We start from the raw sequence: 18,437 nt of genomic DNA, 5'->3' as shown, positions 1-18,437 counted from the left end.
CTTTCATGCTCCTTGATTCAAGTTTGGGCAATGCTGCGTTTGGTGACTTGTCCATATATATATCTATATATATATAGATATACGGTATACGGTAGACTCCTGCAGAGGTGAGAGGATTCCTCTTGTCCTTCGCTGATTGGAGCATTTGTCTGGAGAGAGCGTTGGACTCCCGCTTGAGCGCACCTTCCCGGGAGGGAGCCTCCGCCGCGAGAGGGGGCGTGGCCCAATGAGTCCCCGCCCCTCTCTCCTCTCCCTCTCTTTATCCAGATCCCAAACTGAAAGTCCGACCTGACCCGCCTCCCTTTCCCCTCCCGCGAGCTCCCATTCGCTCTGGAGACGCCACTCAAGCGGGGCGGCGCCTTTTGGCGAAGTTTTTGCCACAATCAAGAGCTCCACGTGTGGCAGCCGCCGGAGCAGCGAGGAGAGGAGGCAAGCAAGGCAAGGAAGGAAGGAGGGGATCTCACAGCCAAGGGGGCAGCCGGGCGGCCAGAGGGAGCCTTTCATTTCCTGGGCGAGGAGCAAGAGAGTCAGAGGAAAGACTCCCGACCAGGCGCAGAGCTGTCATCCAAGGGAGGCGATCTCGCCGGGAGCCTTGCGCCACGGAGATGCGCCCCAAGGCTGGCTCGGATGCCCCCTGAGGAAGACGAGGAGGAGGAGGCGAGGGGGGAGCAAGGGTGCTGAGCGGCAGAGCCGAGGGGCCATGGGTGCCTAGCATGGCCCGGGGAGGGGCGCCCCCCGCCTCCTCCTCCTCCTTCTCCTCGCCTCCTTCTCCTCCGCCGCCGCCTTCTCTTCTTCCTCCGCTCCTGCCGCCGCCTCCCGGGCCGGAGCCCTTGCCCCGCCGCGCGCTCCGGAGGCTGCTCCTGCTCCTGGGCTCGCTCCTCATGTCTCTCTACGGCAGCTACTGCCTGGCCGGGGCGGCGCGCCTCCTGGCCCGAGACCCGGTCCCGGTCCCGGTGGCTGTGGGCGCCGCCGCCGCGGAGGAAGAGCTCTTCGGGGTGGCCCCGCTGCCCGGCGGGGAGGGCGCCAAGCGGCTGCCGCAGGCCGTGATCATCGGGGTGAAGAAGGGCGGGACGCGGGCGCTGCTCGAGTTCCTCCGGGTCCACCCCGACGTCCGGGCCGCCGGCGCCGAGCCCCACTTCTTCGACCGCAACTACGGCCGGGGACTCGCCTGGTACAGGTACGCTCTATGCAGGGAGAAGCGGAGGGGAGGGGGCCCTTCCCCTTGACTGACCTTTCCCCACCGCCTTCTCCTCCCCTTCCCTTCGCTCCCGTTCATTTCCATCCACTACTCATTTCTCTTCTCCTTTCCTTGACTTCCCTCCTAACCCTAACCCTTCTCATAAACTTTTCTTCACCTAAAAGCTTTCCCTCCTCCTCTTTCCCTTGGCTTCCCTTTCACTTCCCTTCTTCTTGGAGTCCTCCCGGACAACTAGTTAAACATGAGCCAGCAATGTCATGCGGAGCTAAAAAAGCCAATAGGGTTTTGGCCTTCATCAGTAGCAAGCAATCTAGTGTCAAGATCAGGTATGAGCAAACTTCGGCCCTTCAGGTGTTTTGGACTTCAACTCTCACAATTCCTAGCAGCCGGGAGTTGAAGTCCAAAACACCTGGAGGGCCGAAGTTTGCCCATGCCTGGTCTAGATCCAGGGAACTCATGCTACCCTTCTATTCTGCCTTGGTCAGACCACACCTGCAATCATGCTGTGTCCAATTCTGAGCACCGCAGTTGAAGGGAGATGTTGAGGAGCTGGAAAGCATCCAGAGGGGGGTGACTAAATGATCAAGGGTCTGGAGAACAAGCCCTATGAGGAGCGGCTTGAAGAGGTGGGCATGTTTAGCCTGCAGAAGAGAAGGCGGAGAGGAGACATGATGAGGACCATGTATAAATATATGAGGGGAGTCATAAGGAGGAGGGAGCATGCTTGTTTTCTGCTGCCCTGGAGACTAGGACCCGGAACAATGGCTTCAAATTACAGGAAAAGAAATTCCACCTAAACATTAGGAAGAACTTCCTGACTGTGAGAGAGAGCTGTCCAAACTGGAACTCTCTGACCTGGAGTGTGGTGGAGGTCCCTTCTTTGGAGGCTTTTAAGCAGAGGCTGGATGGCCATCTGTTGGAGGTGCTTTGAATGAGATTTTCCTGCTTCTTGGCCCATGGGGTCTCTTTCAACTCTATGATTCTTCTCCTTTACTTCTCTTTTCCCTGCCTTTTCTTTCTCCTTTCCTTTCTCCTTCCCACTCTCTCTCTCTTCCTCCCTTCCCTTCTGCTTTTCCTTCCCTTCACCTTCTCCTTCCCTTTTCATTTCCCTAAACTTCCTTTCTCCTTTTTTCTCAGCTCCCCACCTGATTCCTTCTGGCAGACCAGAAGAGAGCTGGGATTAGTCCTTTTTTTAGAGTTCCTCCAAATGCATCCTGGTTGCATCTCCACTTTCGAATCAGTGGAGTTTGACACTATTATAATTGCCATTGCTCAATGCCATGGGATGCTGAGAATTGTCGTTCTGTATGGTCTTTAGCTTTCTCGCAAATACAGTAGAGTTCCAGTTATCTGACTTCCAGATATCCGACCTACTGTATTATCCGATGTGCTTGCAGGAGGGATGAGACTCTTCCCTTTGGGAAGCACCCAGCTTAGGTTCGTCCCTCCGGCCATTGCCCACACTTTAGAGAAGCCGGGTGCGTGTTGCCTAATAACGTTCACTGGGCTTCCTTAAACCCGGTGGGCGCTGGCCAGAGGGACTTGGCTTGTCCCTCCAGCAACCTCCCAAGCTTGCCAGGAGGGGATAATAGGGCCTCCCTATTATCTGAAAATTCCAGTTATCCATCATTCCTCCTGCCCATTTATGTCGGATAACTGGAACTCTACTGTAGTGCTATTGCCTCACCAAACTGCAGCATTAAGCCATGGCAGCCAGGGGCATAGCCAGAAAAATGGGGTGGGGATGGGGTGGTGAAACTTTTTTTTAGCAAATTATGAAGAATAGTTCCATAATGCAAAATAATTTATTTCTTTATTTATTTCATCATTTCTATCCCGCCCTTCTCGCCCGAAGGGACTCATGGCGGCTTACAAAACTGGCAGAATTCTATGCCAATATACAACAATACAAAAGAATAAAACATAAGCAATTAAGAACTGATTTAAAATAATACAAAATACTTGAGCCATTCATCCACAAAACCTTGTACATAAACCTTAGTCCAGACCGAGTCGAAGCCAACAAAACTTATTCTTTGAATGCTTGCTCGCATAGCCAGGTCTTCACTTTCTTTCTAAAACTCAAAAGGGATGGAGCCTGCCGGATGTCACTAGGGAAATTTAGAAATCAGGCTCCATCAATAAACTTCAGTGGACATTCAAGACAGACAAACTTCAGTGGACACTCAAGTGAATTTGTTTAACCAGTTAAAATTTATGAGTAAACCAGGTGTTCTTAAAAACCTGCATTTGGGGGGGGGGGGGGGTTTAACACCTAACCCCACCCCTCGGCTACAGCCTTGATGGTAGCCATAGATCAGTGGCCCAATCTGTATATGATTCATAGTGCACAGATATAGATTGGCCAGTGTTCATGCTTTAGGTGATTGCTTGTTTTAAGGATAGCGAGACACCTGCACAATATATTATGCTTCAGAAGCTGTTACTCATTCCTACTCAGCCTCCCTATAGTATGTTGGGAGAGAAATATTTTGTGCATGCTCAGGATTTTCATTACTTATGTTAACCTTCCCTGTATCAGCACTGGATATGTTGAAATATTTGTGTATCCCCAGGCCTGCATCCCCAATCCACCCTGCCCCCTTTTTACTTCTCCAAAACTATAAAGACTGTGACCCTTCCTTTCCCACCTTCTCTTGGGCTAACCACAGTTCTCCACATCAACTATAAACCAAACCTTGATGTCCAAATCTCCCTGGAGTCTATTTTCTCACGTTGAAAAGTCTTGGCATAAACCAGCCGTGAGTTCCTCACAGCTTCTGTAATCTTCTCCGGTACCTTGCCTTTCGGGATAAGGTCTTTAAATTTCTACAGGAATAGCTAACGTTATACCCATCTCTCATTCTAGGTTTTCACTCTATTTTTTTGGTCCTTACAAGAAAATGTAAAGAAGGGAATCCATAGAACTTCTTTCACACAAACCTAGTTCCAAATTCTTGTGTAAAAAACCAGCAACTGCAAGGTTTCAACTCAAGAGAATGAGCCAAAAGCTGTTCTTTGGTTTAGATTGTTTGTTTTTCCTTCTAAGAAAAAATATATGTAAAGTGCTTGCCATTCTAAACTCCACCTTTTAATTTCAGCCACCACCCCCAATCTGCAACTGTACAAAGTACACTTCTCACCCACACACTGTTTCAGGATAAACTAGCACTGAGCTCCAGTATCATATTTTCTATATATCTGTCCTGGGTTGTATCTACCGCAATTAAAATTTCCCACCTTTGCCAAAAACAAACATCTCAGATCACTATTTAACACTTAAATATTGTGTTTATTGGGTCCTTTGGGCAACTAACGTCTACTGTTTTATAAATTCTTGTGTAAAAAACCAGCAACTGCAAGGTTTCAACTCAAGAGAATGAGCCAAAAGCTGTTCTTCAGTTTAGATTGTTTGTTTTTCCTTCTAAGAAAAAATATATGTAAAGTGCTTGCCATTCTAAACTCCACCTTTTAATTTCAGCCACCACCCCCAATCTGCAACTGTACAAAGTACACTTCTCACCCACACACTGTTTCAGGATAAACTAGCACTGAGCTCCAAACATCTCAGAGAACCATCCCTGAAAAAGTATCTCCAGCTCCTTATTTTCCCAGATAAACCCATTATTTCTTTTTCGATCTGGTGCCAGTATCTTCTCATGTGCACATAGTGATGGCTATTGTTACAAAACATCTTAACACCTTGATTCTAATTATGTCTACTGGAAGTAAAACAGATCTTATTGATTCCAACAGAAATTTACAGAGTCAAAGGTGTTTAAGATTGCAGCCCTTTACAGGAGTGCACATGCACCTCCCAGACTCTGGTCAGGCTCTTTTCCAGATCTCAGTGTTCCCCTATAAATATTATTCCTTGTTGTTAATTGCTGTCAAGTTGGCTTCAACCTTTGGCAATCATATGACTGAGAGCCCCTTAAATAAATATTATAAACAAATCAACTTGATTTGTAGCATTGCCCTGTCATTGTAAATAAATATTAATCTTCACACCTTCTCTGAACCCATTAAACCTTCCTGCCATCAATCCCATTTTCCATTGCTGACCTTTATCATTCCACCCTTGGAAATCACCTGGTATCCATCCTGGAGCCCTTTCACCTCTGCCTTCAGGGTTAAGGAGGAGATGTGTGAGAAGGATCAGGAATACCCAATTAATCAAGACATCCATTGGGATGAACGAACAAGAAGAAGGGAGAGGCCCTTGACAAACCCCAGTTTGGGGTATTTGCAGAACTAATCCCATATGTGCTGCAAGAAAGCACGTTGACATGACTTGATGTAGGACTTAAAGTAGAAGAGAGGCTGTTTCATATTGAATGTTTGTTCTACTTAGATGTATATAAAATCCACATTTCAGGTGTGGAAGAAGTATACTTCAGATTAAGAAAATAAAGTCACTTGATAAAAAAACCAACAGTATACAAGGGGATCATCTCTGCAAAAGGACAAGCAATTTCACCCCAGATGCAGGCTTGAAAGAAAGTCTTCACTGCTTTTAATGTCGTCTTCTTCCTCAGGATGGCTGGTACTATTAGCTGTTAAACTGAGTGCTTCTTCTTCGTTACTAAGTGGATTGTGCATAAAAAAACATGTGTGGACAATAATTTTGACAAATGTATTTAAAATTCAAAACAGGTATCAGCGAGAAGGCAGCAAAACCATGTATTCACTTCACTCTGACAGTCTTTCTTTAAACTCTTAGCAATAATCTCCTATTTTACTGATGGTGGGAAATTTGAACTATTAAATACCTCTCTGTTCTTGTAAATACTTCTGCCTTTTCATTTACTCCATTGTGGCTACATTTCATGCACTCAGAGCATCCGTAGATCTGGAGCCTTTGACAGCAAATTTGTCACACCCACTGTCTAAAGGGCTTTCAGAAAATTCTGGGCCCAGCTCAGAAAAAAGTTTTGTTGAGTGTAGTAAATCAGAGTTATATTAGCCACATTACTCAATGGGGCCAACTTTCAGTTAATTTCCTTTAGATGGGGACATATGAATCTTACCAATAAAAGAGAAGCTGCTGTAGGTTTTTCTTGCTATGTGGTAAGAGCCCACTCTTTTAGAGTCAAAGGGAAATGTTTTAAATGAGTCACACATAACTCAGTGTTGCTCACACGAGGGACTGGAATCTGTAGCCTTTCAGGTAATTTCTCTCTCACAGTTGGTTGTCGTTGGCCAGAAATCTCTGGAAGGCCGCCGTGTTGACCACACTGAGTGAGAATAGCTACCCAAGGTTTCAGATAAAATGTTCTTTTTTGAACCTTTCTCTCTCTCTCTCTGCCTTCAAGTCACCTGTTGACTTATGGTGACGCTATGAATTTCATAGGGCTTTCTCAGGCAATGAATATTCGTAGGTGGTTTTGCCAATTCCTTCCTCCGAAATATAACCAGAGACACCTGGTATTTGTTGACAATCGTCCATCCAAGTACAAACCACCAGGGACTGAACCTGAAATTTTCTTCAGGCAAGTAATGAACCTCTGTGATGAGCTACAGTTCTTCCACTGACTTTTCTCAAGGATTTTTATATTCTCTCCACTGTATGAGTGGTTCATCTTTTAATCACTTTCAGCAAAGAGGTATTTTTTTCCCAGAGAAGAAGTTCATGTTCATGTAACACAGGTTAGTTCATTATAAATCTGTCCAGACAAGATGGAACTGCATTGGCCTCTTTGCCACCGCCACTGCCACCTGTAGTTGGCTAGTGCTCACAGAGATCTATTGGAGTGCTTGCCGCCACAGTCACATCTGCTGATGTCTGAATGGAGTGCCTGTGTGATCAGCAAGATGTAGGGGTTTAACTGAAGGTTTCAAAATGGTATGAAACAGTATTTGAACACATAATCTGAAATCATAAAATCAAGATACTATATTTATGTTATCCTTATGAAAGATCGCAGTCAGAAGTGCACCAAGATTTGCCAAAGGTTGTGGGGATGTATATCTTCTACTTGGATCTATAAAATAAAATATATGTGATATCAAAGGGAGGTATATTGAAATATACTATGAAACTTTACTCTAATTATTTCTTTCCCCTTTTAACTATGTAACACAAATAAGAAAACCGAATAATCTTTTTTTTAAAAGGGAGGTATATTGTACAAAGGAATACAATTGGTTGTTATTCATTTTATGTCTATGATTACCATAACATTTTATTGAGGTGCATTTTAGGGTTGATTGATTTTATTGTGGTATTGTTATGTACTGATGATGTGAATTATGTTTCCCTTTGATATTTATGTATCTATATTTATTGCACTGTATGTATTGTTAAGGAGCCTCCAGTGGCTCAGTGTGTTAAAGCGCTGAGCTGCTGAACTTGCAGACCAAAAGGTCCCAGGTTCAAATCTGGGGAGCAGAGTGAGCGCCTGCTGTTAAGTTCCAGCTTCTGCCAACCTAGCAGTTCGAAAACATGCAAATGTGAGTAGATCAATAGGTACCGCCCCAGCGGGAAGGTAATGGCGTTCCATGCAGTCATGTCGGCCACATGACCTTGGAGGTGTCTATGGACAATGCCGGCTCTTCGGCTTAAGAAATGGAGATGAGCACCAACCCCCAGAGTTGGACTTGACTGGACTTAACGTCAGGAGAAACCTTTACCTTTACCTATGTATTGTTACATTACAAGTGCTTTGTAAGCCTCCCCTAGTCCCTTTTAGGTAGAAATAAATTATTATTATTATTATTATTAAATCAGGTGTCATCATACCAAATGTCCTGCAGCCAATGGTTGTAGAGCAGAGTTTGTGGCCTTTCACACTACTGAGTTATATCACTGTGATTCCACTTGAACTGCCATGGCAGCATCCTAGGATTGATGGTTGTGTGCAGAGTCTTTGAAATTCCCATCCAGAGAGCTCCTCTGGTGTCTCTGGCCTAACTATATACTTCCAACTACAACTATATGATGTGAGAAGGTCTGAAAGCATTTCCCTGCTTTATGCTTCAGTGTCTGTTCACAACACATTTTCTACTTTTTTTCCAAGGGCAAAATTATTGTTTGAATTGTGTGCGTGCTAGTATTGTGCTAAGATGAAAAGCTTTTCACAGCGGTTCAAATGGACAGAAATTTTGATATTAGCTGTTCTGTGAATCTGGTATGAGTTTTGGTCTGAATATTAAAGGAGCTAACCAAAGTATGGAACCTATTCTGGGGATGACACTCAACACTTTGGAGATCTCATTTAAAGCTCAGGCTACAGCCCAGAGTAGAATCTCCTCTCACAGCCATGGAAGCTACCAGTTGCCACTGGGCAAAGATGCCATCACATGCCAGATGCAAACAACCAGCGTCTACCTACTGTCTCTTGTGCCTGTAGAAAATCAACAGAGGCTGGTTTTTTCCTGATTGAATTGGGATTTTTGTTGGCTGACTGGAAACCAGGGAAGAGTAAAATGAGAACATTCCTTTCAATATGAATTATGCCCCCTTCAGTTTTTTCTTCATCCTTGAATTCCTGGCACTGAAAAGAGTGATACACTGGACATCATTTACACCTAGACTTCTGTCTGCCCTTTTCTTTGGAAGCCTAAACTATATTGATAAATACTCAAGTGGAGTTTTAAGTTACTGCAGTATTAGAAATTTGCAGAGTGAAGGTGTATTTTAAAAGTACTGTAGCTGGGAAAGTAAAATAGCCAAGGTTTAATTGAAACTGCCAAATCAGGGCAGAAAACTTTCCATACTGTGGTTGTACTGTTGTACAGAGGCCCCATCTACACTGCCATATAATTCAGTTTCAGGATTCAGTTTAACTGAATCCCATCCCCACTCAAGTGTAAGACATAGTAACATTTATTTTGGTCCTCAGTTAAAAATGATTTCTCAAAACATTGTGAAACACTATTGAAGAATGTTCAACTATTGACATGTCCATAATACAGTGTGTCCTAATAATAATAATAATAATAATAATAATAATAACTATTTTTCTACCCCGCCCCATCTCCCCGAAGGGACTCGGGGCGGCTTACATGTGGCCTGGCCCGATAAAACAAACAAATAACAGTAACAAAGCAATAAAACAATTATCCCAGTAAAAAACATCAACATCAATAAAAACAATCATTAAAATCAACAAGCAGGATACAGTGTTAAAAACAGGAGACTAAAAATGATTATTGTAGGTATTGTTTATGTCCCATCTTTCCCCCAAAATTGGGAGTCCAAAAAGTCTGCAAATTCAGAAAATTGTAATGTAATTGTAAACTTGCAAAAAGCCAACATTAAAGCAAAATGAAACAATTTAAAATGTACACTTGGAAAAAATTAAACAATACAGAACCCACATACAGTCCTTTCCTTGAAAACCATTAGTCATTTTAGGATTGTGCTCCATCCCAGAGTTCAAGAGAAGTAACAATACATACTCCATGAAATGTAGAGTTAGAGCAAGAGTGATCTTTAGGCCACTCAGGCCCCTTCCACATAGTTGTTTAAAATCCACATTGAACTGGATTATATGGCAGTGTAGACACAGATAATCCAGTTCAAAGCAGATACTGTGTATTATCTGCCTTGACATTTTGGATTATATGGCTGTGTGAAAGGGCCCTATGAGTAACCACAAAGCTCCCAAAACCACCAGATTAAAAAAAAAAAAAGGTTATTATTTGCTCCCGAAATTGTTCCAAATGTTCCCAAGCCATCGTTTCAGCCTGTGGGATCTTTGGATTTACAGTTACGTTGGTGTATGGATGTTCCTTCATACTAGTCAATGTATGGCAACCTCATAAGTTTTATTAGGTAAGGAAAACTCAGAGGTAGTTTGCCTCTTTTGTAATGCTCCCATTAGTAGACAAGCCTGTCCTTACTTATCCTCCAAGATTAGATGGAATCTGGTGCTTTCTGAATGTTTAGTTGGTGAGGTACTTTGAATTCTCCCCATAAAATCACTCAAGTAGACTAGACTTTTCTGTCAAGCAATTTTAAGTCTCGCATCATAGTACAAACAAACCCCAGGATTCTGTAGGAAGAAACCATGGGAATTAATGGTGTAATTTCTGATTTCTGGTAACTTTAAGGTAATTCTGTCATGCGGCTTTCTTAGCAACATTTGTACCGAGAAGTTTTTGTCATTGCCTTCCTCTCAGCTGAGACAATATGACTGGCTCAAATTCCCAGTGCATTTCCATGTCCAAGCAAGGTTTCAAACTCTGGTCTTTAGGATCCATGCCCAACACCAAAACCACTACACCACACTGGTTTTAACCATTTGGGACACTTTGGAATAAGCGGCCTATTTTCCTATCCACAGTTCCATACCATTTCAGCTGTTAAACTGTTGTACCTGTGACAAAGGTGCCTTTGTATACAGCACATATCCACAGGACCAGTTCCTGTGGTTTTGCTTATTCACATGCAACAATATCTCTAGACATTTTCTAAGTCCTCCAATGTATTCTTTGGCCATATGCATGTCATTTCAATAAGGTTTGATATTATCCATGGTTTTGTGTATTCATGTGAAGTCCAAGAACATTTCCCCTTCAGATACAGAGGATGCACACAACAAATGGTGTTGTATTCGAATTGTGACTTCTCTTCTTTCACTTCCTCTTCCAAGTTCTTCCATTTTTATTCCCAGAAGAGAATAATTTCATAAAGGAGGAAATAAGGAACAACTTCTGCTTGGTGGCATCAGGAGCCATCCATCTGGGATCATCAGTGAAAGTGCTTGTTATGCCCTCCTTCCAGACTTTTACTGATTCTTGTAGCCTCTCAGTCAGTGAAGTTTTATTATAGAATTGTGGAGCTTATTTCCAAAAGGTACCAAATCCATCTGAACCAATTTTTACAGGAATTGAAAAAATGTGCTGTGGATGTGCATTTTTTGCTGCAAAAATGCAATTTTCCCAGTCCTGTACTGAAGAGATTTCATGCACTTCAATAGTTTTTATCTGTAAATTATATTCTACTCCTAGCCAATAATGTGCTGCCACCTATAACTCATTTTTCAATTTGGGGGTGGGGGGGGGGGGTGATGGTACCGTTTGGCAACTAACTCCACAATTGTTCCCATGTTTTCTGCCACATACAAATGAGAGAGGCAGAGTTGTGGAAAGTACCCATTCCTGGCCCTCATTTATTTAAATAAATCATTTCACAACAGTAACATTTGGAGAAATCTAATAAACTCTGGCTATAAGAAGTACCTGCAAAGACGGCTTTAATCAAGTCCAATCAAATATTTTTAATGGAATACATTTTTCATTCATTGGGAGCAGACCTCCCCCAAACACACAAAAAGAAAGAAAGAAATGAAAGAATCTACAACATTGTGAAAATAAACATGAGAGCCATAGGGCAATTGTCTTGTTCGCAATTTGCATTGTTTAGATAGTTCTCCCATGTGCGTCTGTCATTTAAAGTTAATAAAGTTGTGTCCTCTGGCAAGTTAATATGAAAATAGCTTGTTGGCTCAGCAAGCAATTTGTCTTTGTTCCACAGCATAAATGCTTTGTTTCCTGTCAAGTACACAGGAGTGAAACAAAGGGCTCTCAGGCTGGGATCGGTGTACATTTAGCAATAACAAGGATGTCCAAATGATCATTAGCAGCTTTCCATCTTAGGCGTATGTTTTAGACTGGAGCACAACGCTTTGCTAAAGATCTGGACTTGGCTGAAATTATGAGTAGGGACAGGTGCATTTGTTAAATTTGCTTTCTCTTCCTCCCCCTTCTTTCTTGACATCTCTTTTATTGTTTAAAATATACAAAAACAGTTTTTCATATAAAAATGAACAAAAATCAATATATCACCCATCTGTCAAGAGTAAGCCGCTTAGGATTGTACTGTCCACTTCTTTATCATCCTCTAATGTTGTTTTGCCTTGTAGCTAGACTTGTTAACTTCTGGAAACAGTGAAGGCAACATTTTATATATCTACTGAGAAGTAAATCTGAATAAGTTTAATGGAATTTCTAAGTATGCCTGTAGAGGATTGCAGACTTAAACATTTTGAATGCACCGTAATGGGGACCCTTCTGAAGGAGGTGGGCAGCATTGTTTATCTTGATATCAACTTATTCACCTTTAATCTTAAAGATTCCATGGTATGCAAATGCCTTTTCCCTGAGAATAAAGACTTTCTATTCCTGAAACACCAAGCTGCCTGTTGAATGGTATTTTTTAAACGGTGCAATTTAGCATGCCTTGAAAGAGGATCGGAAAGGAAACATTAAAAATTCTGAGGGTTTTCATTTTTTTAAAAACACACATTTTTCTTGACTTTGAAAATAAACACCTGACTTTGGGGACAGCGCATGACCATAGGGGTCTGGCTGCTATTCAGGAATCTGTGGTCATGATCCTAAAGGGACTTGGACATAAATTCCTCTGCAATCCATGAAATGTGTTTGGGAGGAAATGGTAGTGCATAAAGTCCCAGAGTTCTTGCCAATATAGCTGTTAAGAATACAGAAACAGCCACATGTACCCTGTTTCCCCGAAAATAAGACAGTGTCTTATATTAATTTTTGCTCCCAAAGATGCACTAGGTCTTATTTTCAGGGGATGTCTTATTTTTTCCATGAAGAAGAATTCACATTTATTGTTGAACAAAAAATGAACATTTATTATATACTGTACAGTAGTTGCCATCACAAACCAGCATAACCAGACAAACTGTGAATCCTATCAAGACTTTCTTGTTACAGTAGAGTCTCACTTATCCAACACTTGCTTATCCAACGTTCTGGATTATCCAATGCATTTTTGCAGTCAATGTTTTCAATACATCGTGATATTTTGGTGCTAAATTCGTAAATACAGTAATTATTACATAGCTTTATTGTCTATTGAACTACTTTTTCTGTCAAATTTCTTGTATAACATGATGTTTTGGTGCTTAATTTGTAAAATCATAACCTAATTTGATGTTTAATAGGCTTCTCCTTAATCTCTCCTTGTTATCCAACATATTCGCTTATCCAACATTCTGCCGGCCCGTTTATGTTGGATAAGTGAGACTCTACTGTACTTCCATTATTTCCATGTACACGAATCTATGGTACATACTTTGTATATCTTACTTTCAGGGGAGGCCTTATATTTAGCAATTCAGCAAAACCTCTACTAAGTCTTATTTTCAGATGATGTCTTATTTTCAGGGAAACAGGGTATCACTGCACAATACAAATCTTGGGATGGCAATGAAATTTCATAAATAAAGGAAATGTTTTGATATGTTCATAGTATCTGTCTATCATATAATTTTGGGATGTGAAATCTATGCAACGAAGAAGAATACACAGGCTAAGAGAAGCTGCAGCAGTTTGCTTTTGCCCGAGTCTACTGGGAAGGGAAAGATCCCTCCTTTCTTCTCCTCTCTCTCCTGTTAATTCAGTGAAAATTACTCTTACATCTTGAAATCAGTTTGCAGCATGGGAATAAGCTAAGAACAAAAGGTGAAACTGGGAGGTAGAGAGAGAAACAGGGACATTATTAAAGCATCTGAAAAGGGGAGGGCAAAAATGATAAACAATTAATTGAGATTAACCCTGCCAAATCAGGGCAGTTGAACTGTGTATATTGTTTCATTAAAGCTGTCATCATTTCCTATTTCTGGTCATTTTATATTTAGTCAGCCCCCATTCTGCTAAGGGCTACCATGTGAGATTTCTGTGGGGGACAGACAAGATTCAGCTTCTTCTAATTGTGAAATTATACTAGGAGTGGAGACAGATTTGTTTTTAAAATTTCTTTCTTTCTGTCCTTCCTCCTGTTTGTTCTATCTTACCATGGTTGCTTGAAAGTGACTTAACAATAAATAAACAAAAACTAATTAAAAAAACTATAAAATGGGAATAATTCCTCTCCCAGCTCAGTGAAGTCAGTTTAACTAATGAAAATGAAAAAGAACTCAAAAATCATGATGCAGCAAAAGAAATTTCACTTGGTATTGCAAGGATGGTAAAAATGGCCATGCAACTTACTTTTAAGAAGGAGTTTCATTGGTTTGAGCACTATTACAACAAGTTTTGCTTGCCTATAGTCCTCTAAGGGCTCATCTATACAGTCAGTCTGGGACCATTCCGGAGCATTGCTACTTTGGACCATCCTGAATTCAACAGAGCTGCTTCTAAATTATAGCGGCAGTGGCAGTGGACTCCAGAGTCAGCATGAACTCAGTTCAGCCCCACTTGAAGAGCTCTCTTACCAGGATTGTCTATTGTTGCCATGGATCCCTTTCCCTTCCTCAGGTTGCATAGGTCTCTTGCTGATGTCAGCAAAGGTCCCTGGTGATGGTCGAGATCTCTCCAGATCTCTGTTCCCAGCGGCTGCCCACATAAGTTCCAGCTCCCGATCCCTGTAGCATAGCATCGGGATGTAGGGTTGCCAGCACTGGCGCATGTGAACAGTTGGAGCTGTTTGAATTATATTCAGTCCAGCTGTCTGCAGCAAGCACAAAGTGTGAGGTTGCTCTGGAATCTAGGGAGTCTCCAAATTCTGCTAACATGGGGTAAAACTGGGTTAACTAGTTCTACCCCACAGGCTGGAAGATCCTGGACGTTGTACAGACATGCTGGAGTGACCTCTGGTCCAATTTGGGGTTTCTAGCCAGTGTAAACCAGCCCTGAGTTTGTGTCCATGGAGAAACAGATCATATTTGGGTGAAATATTGCACATTTACCATGCATGCAGAGCACATGAGTGCATTTCTAACAGTCAGCTGGTGTGTAAACAGTAAGTAAGCTAAGCACAGAAACTCTTCTGCAGTAATCACGTATGGTCTAAAACATGAGATGTCATTTATATTTGTCTCCAAGCTTTTCCTAAAAGCTTCCCCTGAAAACTCACCATAAGAACATTAATCTGATGCTAATACAAAAGTTACTGTGCCTCTGGGCATTTGAAATACAGTTATTTATCTGGGATTATTTGTTTAGGGACCCAGTTGAATCTATGAACAATATTATTTACACATGACTGTCTAGTTCCTAAACCCAAGTGACTTTAGGAACAAGTAAAGCTTGGGAAATTATTTGTAAGAAGAGTGAATAAAATGACATGTGGAGGCCATCCATAACTGAGCAGCAATGATGACACATTAGACCCCAGAGTATCACCTCCCACTGCTCAGTTATAGATGGCTCCAGCATGTCATTATGTCCTTTATGTTTAAAAGAAACTGAAAACTTTTGGAATAAAGGACTAGCATGAGACGCAGCTTTTAAAATTCAACTGAAGAGATCTTGTATGTGCCTTTGACTATGGTAGATAAACTGGAAGAGCCACAAAGTCAGAATCCTGAATCCAGAATTTTTTCCAGCTCCTCTAAAGTGGCCCAGCTTCTCTCTCCTATTTTTACTTTCACTCTTTGTTCTCAGCTTACTTCATTTGATGCCAGTTTTATTCAAACTGCAAAGCAGCTTGCCTACAATTAAGTTAGCAGGGATGACCGGATAGGAGGGAGAGGAATATTGCCCTTCTTTGTTGTCTCGGGCAAAAGAAAACTGCTGCAGCCCCTTCTGGCCTATCTGTTCTTTTTGCCTCATTCTGGTGTTGCTTGGCTGCACACACTTTACATCTGTGGTGGACGGCATGGGATTCTTAAATGCAATAATTATTTACCCAAAATGTATTATGAGAAAAGGATAAAAGTACTTCTGAACTCCAGAGTGAGCCCCCGGTGGTGCAGCGTGTTAAAGCGCTGAGCTGCTGAACTTGCAGACCGAAAGATTGCAGGTTCAAATCTGGGGAGCGAAGTGAGTACCTGCTGTTAGCCCCAGCTTCTGCCAACCTAGCAATTCGAAAACATGCAAATGTGAGTAGATCAATAGGTACTGCTCTGGCAAGAAGGTAACGGCACTCCATGCCATCATGCCGGCCACATGACCATAGAGGTGTCTCTTCAGCTTAGAAATGGAGATGAGCACCAACCCCCACAACTGGACTTAATGTCAAGGGAAAACCTTTACCTTTACCTCAGTTTAATACTAATTCAAAGAACAAAGTGATGCCCAGTGCTAGAACCTGGAGTCATCCAACAGAGCTATATGGTGATAGATACAGAACAAACAAAAACTAGTTATTTTTTATATACTGCAGAGTTAAGCTAAAATTAATATCATGAGGATTGAATGATAGCTATTGTCTCAGATATCTATAAAAGGGAATTAGACAAATTCATGCAGGATAAAAGTATCAATTAAACCAAGTAGTGCTGTCTCTGGGTGGTCAAATGCTAAAGATAACATGACTTCTTTGTATTTAATAGTTCTTCATAAGTGGAAATTTTAGAAGAGATGGTGGGCATGACATAGAATGATAGAATGATAGGATTGGAAGAGACCTCATGGGCCATCCAGTCCAACCCCCTGCCAAGAAACTGGTAAATCACATTCAACCTGAAAAGAAATATCCTCTTTTAAACTGATATTAATGAGAAGGAGACCTATCCTCTCCTGTACCTGATCCACTAAGTTTTCATAATGTCAGTATGTTAGCACTAGGAAATTTGGAGGTATACCATTTATGTCTTAAGGTCTTTTCACCATATACAATGAAAGCACTATGATTCCACTTCAATTGCCATGGCAACATCTTATGGAATCCTGGAATTTACATTCAGTCACAATGCTCTGAACAAACCGCAAATCCCAGGAATGCACAAAATGTAGCCATGTCACCGAAAGAAGAATTATAATACTATAATTGTACAGTAGACTTTCAGTTAACTGGCAGCCATGCAGGTTGATAGATGCTGGATAAATGCAGTTTCTGGTTGCGTGAGAGGTCTAAATAATATCGTATCCCATCCTATACCATACAATAAAATATGTATTAATATTTACATACTGTAATTAAAAGAAAACAAAGACAAATAAAGACAAGTTTAACATTCCTATTAAAATTGATTATATTTTTATTTAAAGTATTATTTCTTCAGGGGTTTTTTTACTGGTTGCTTGAGAGTTCCAGTTACATGAGTTCTGAGAGACTACTGTATATTGTAAAATGGCCTTAAGAAACAAATGTAGCAGCAAGCAGGACCGAATACTGGACTAAGCAGGCTGTGTCTTGATCCAGTTCAGTTCTTTTTCTCTTTTTCCTTTACCACACCAGCCTATTGTTTTGATACAATTGTGTTGTTTAAGCAAATTGAACATAATGGAACCATTTACTGAAATTGTGCTATACCAGTATTTTGATGATGCAAATTCCCACAATTACTCTTCTGCACACCCTCGCTTCCCACCTGTTTTCATGCTACGTAGCATATGCATATTGTGGGTTTTTTCACCCTATTTTGCCATAGCTGCACATTCATGAAGTTTCAGTATTCTTGTGAGACCTTCATTTGCTTCGCAATATCCGGACTGTGGTGGAAAGAAACTATAACACAAGAAATAGTGGTGGAGAAACAGAGATATTGGATTCATTGATGTTTTTTTCCCCAAAAAAGTGAAAGGAAACAGTTCAGTTCTGATTCAAGAACAAGGCTGCTATGAGACAGACAAACTGTCGAGAAATATCCCCTGAACAAATGCACTTTTATCCTACTGTAATTTGCTTTATTAGCCTCATGTAATAAAGTCCTATGTCAACTGGATTGGGTTAACTCACTTGGTTAGAAGTCTGGACTATTCAAGTCAGGTTTGAGGATTGTTAATTAAAAGTCTATTCTTTTCCTTTGCCAAGTTTAGCTTTAACTTTTCAATCCTATGTTTAACTCTCCAGACAAACTCCCACTATTTCTAGGTTGGCCAAGTACAAAAAGGGACAGGGCTCCTACACATATGAAAGTTGTTTAAGAGCAGGAATTTCAGAAATAGTGTGCATGGTAAGGCATTCCCTTTTATAAATAGCTATTAAATATGCAGGAACCTTGTCCTCTCTTACACCTGAACACCCTAATGGGGTTCAGTAGAGTTCATCCTATTTAAGGCAACAGCCTAAAGGCATGCCTTTATAAACATATGTTTCTTTTTCCTCCATAACTGATGACTTGTATTTAAAAAATTGGCACTTTTAATAGTTGTTTCAAAGTTGAAATTTCGTGATATCTATATGTCACCTCCACATCAGAGGGTCCATAATTCGCAATTCTAGCGCCTGAGATGCACAAGCAGACCACTGAAGCTCCAGACAATTAAAATACAGTGTGTCGATGTTTATACTAAAATACATATTTGGAAAGCATTTGAGATATTTTCAATTTCTTACTAACACTAGAAGACAACAGTGACCCCTACAGTTGGA

At 41.4% G+C, this 18,437-nt stretch overlaps 1 protein-coding gene across 1 annotated transcript in view; it reads left to right on the top strand.

Annotated features, from left to right (window-relative positions):
- Positions 1–305: 305 nt before the first annotated feature.
- Positions 306–18,437, top strand: part of LOC100555456 (heparan sulfate glucosamine 3-O-sulfotransferase 3A1) — a 79,170-nt gene continuing 61,038 nt past the window's right edge. The window contains exon 1 of the mRNA XM_062970682.1: positions 306–1,177. Coding sequence (XP_062826752.1) covers positions 714–1,177 — 464 coding nt within the window. The 5' untranslated portion in view covers positions 306–713. The remainder of the gene's footprint in view (positions 1,178–18,437) is intronic.

The sequence above is a fragment of the Anolis carolinensis genome, chromosome 2 (assembly GCF_035594765.1).
Source record: "Anolis carolinensis isolate JA03-04 chromosome 2, rAnoCar3.1.pri, whole genome shotgun sequence".
NCBI lineage: Eukaryota > Metazoa > Chordata > Lepidosauria > Squamata > Dactyloidae > Anolis > Anolis carolinensis.
The sequence above is the reverse complement of the archived record's forward strand: the minus strand, read 5'-3'. Positions and strand labels throughout refer to the sequence as shown.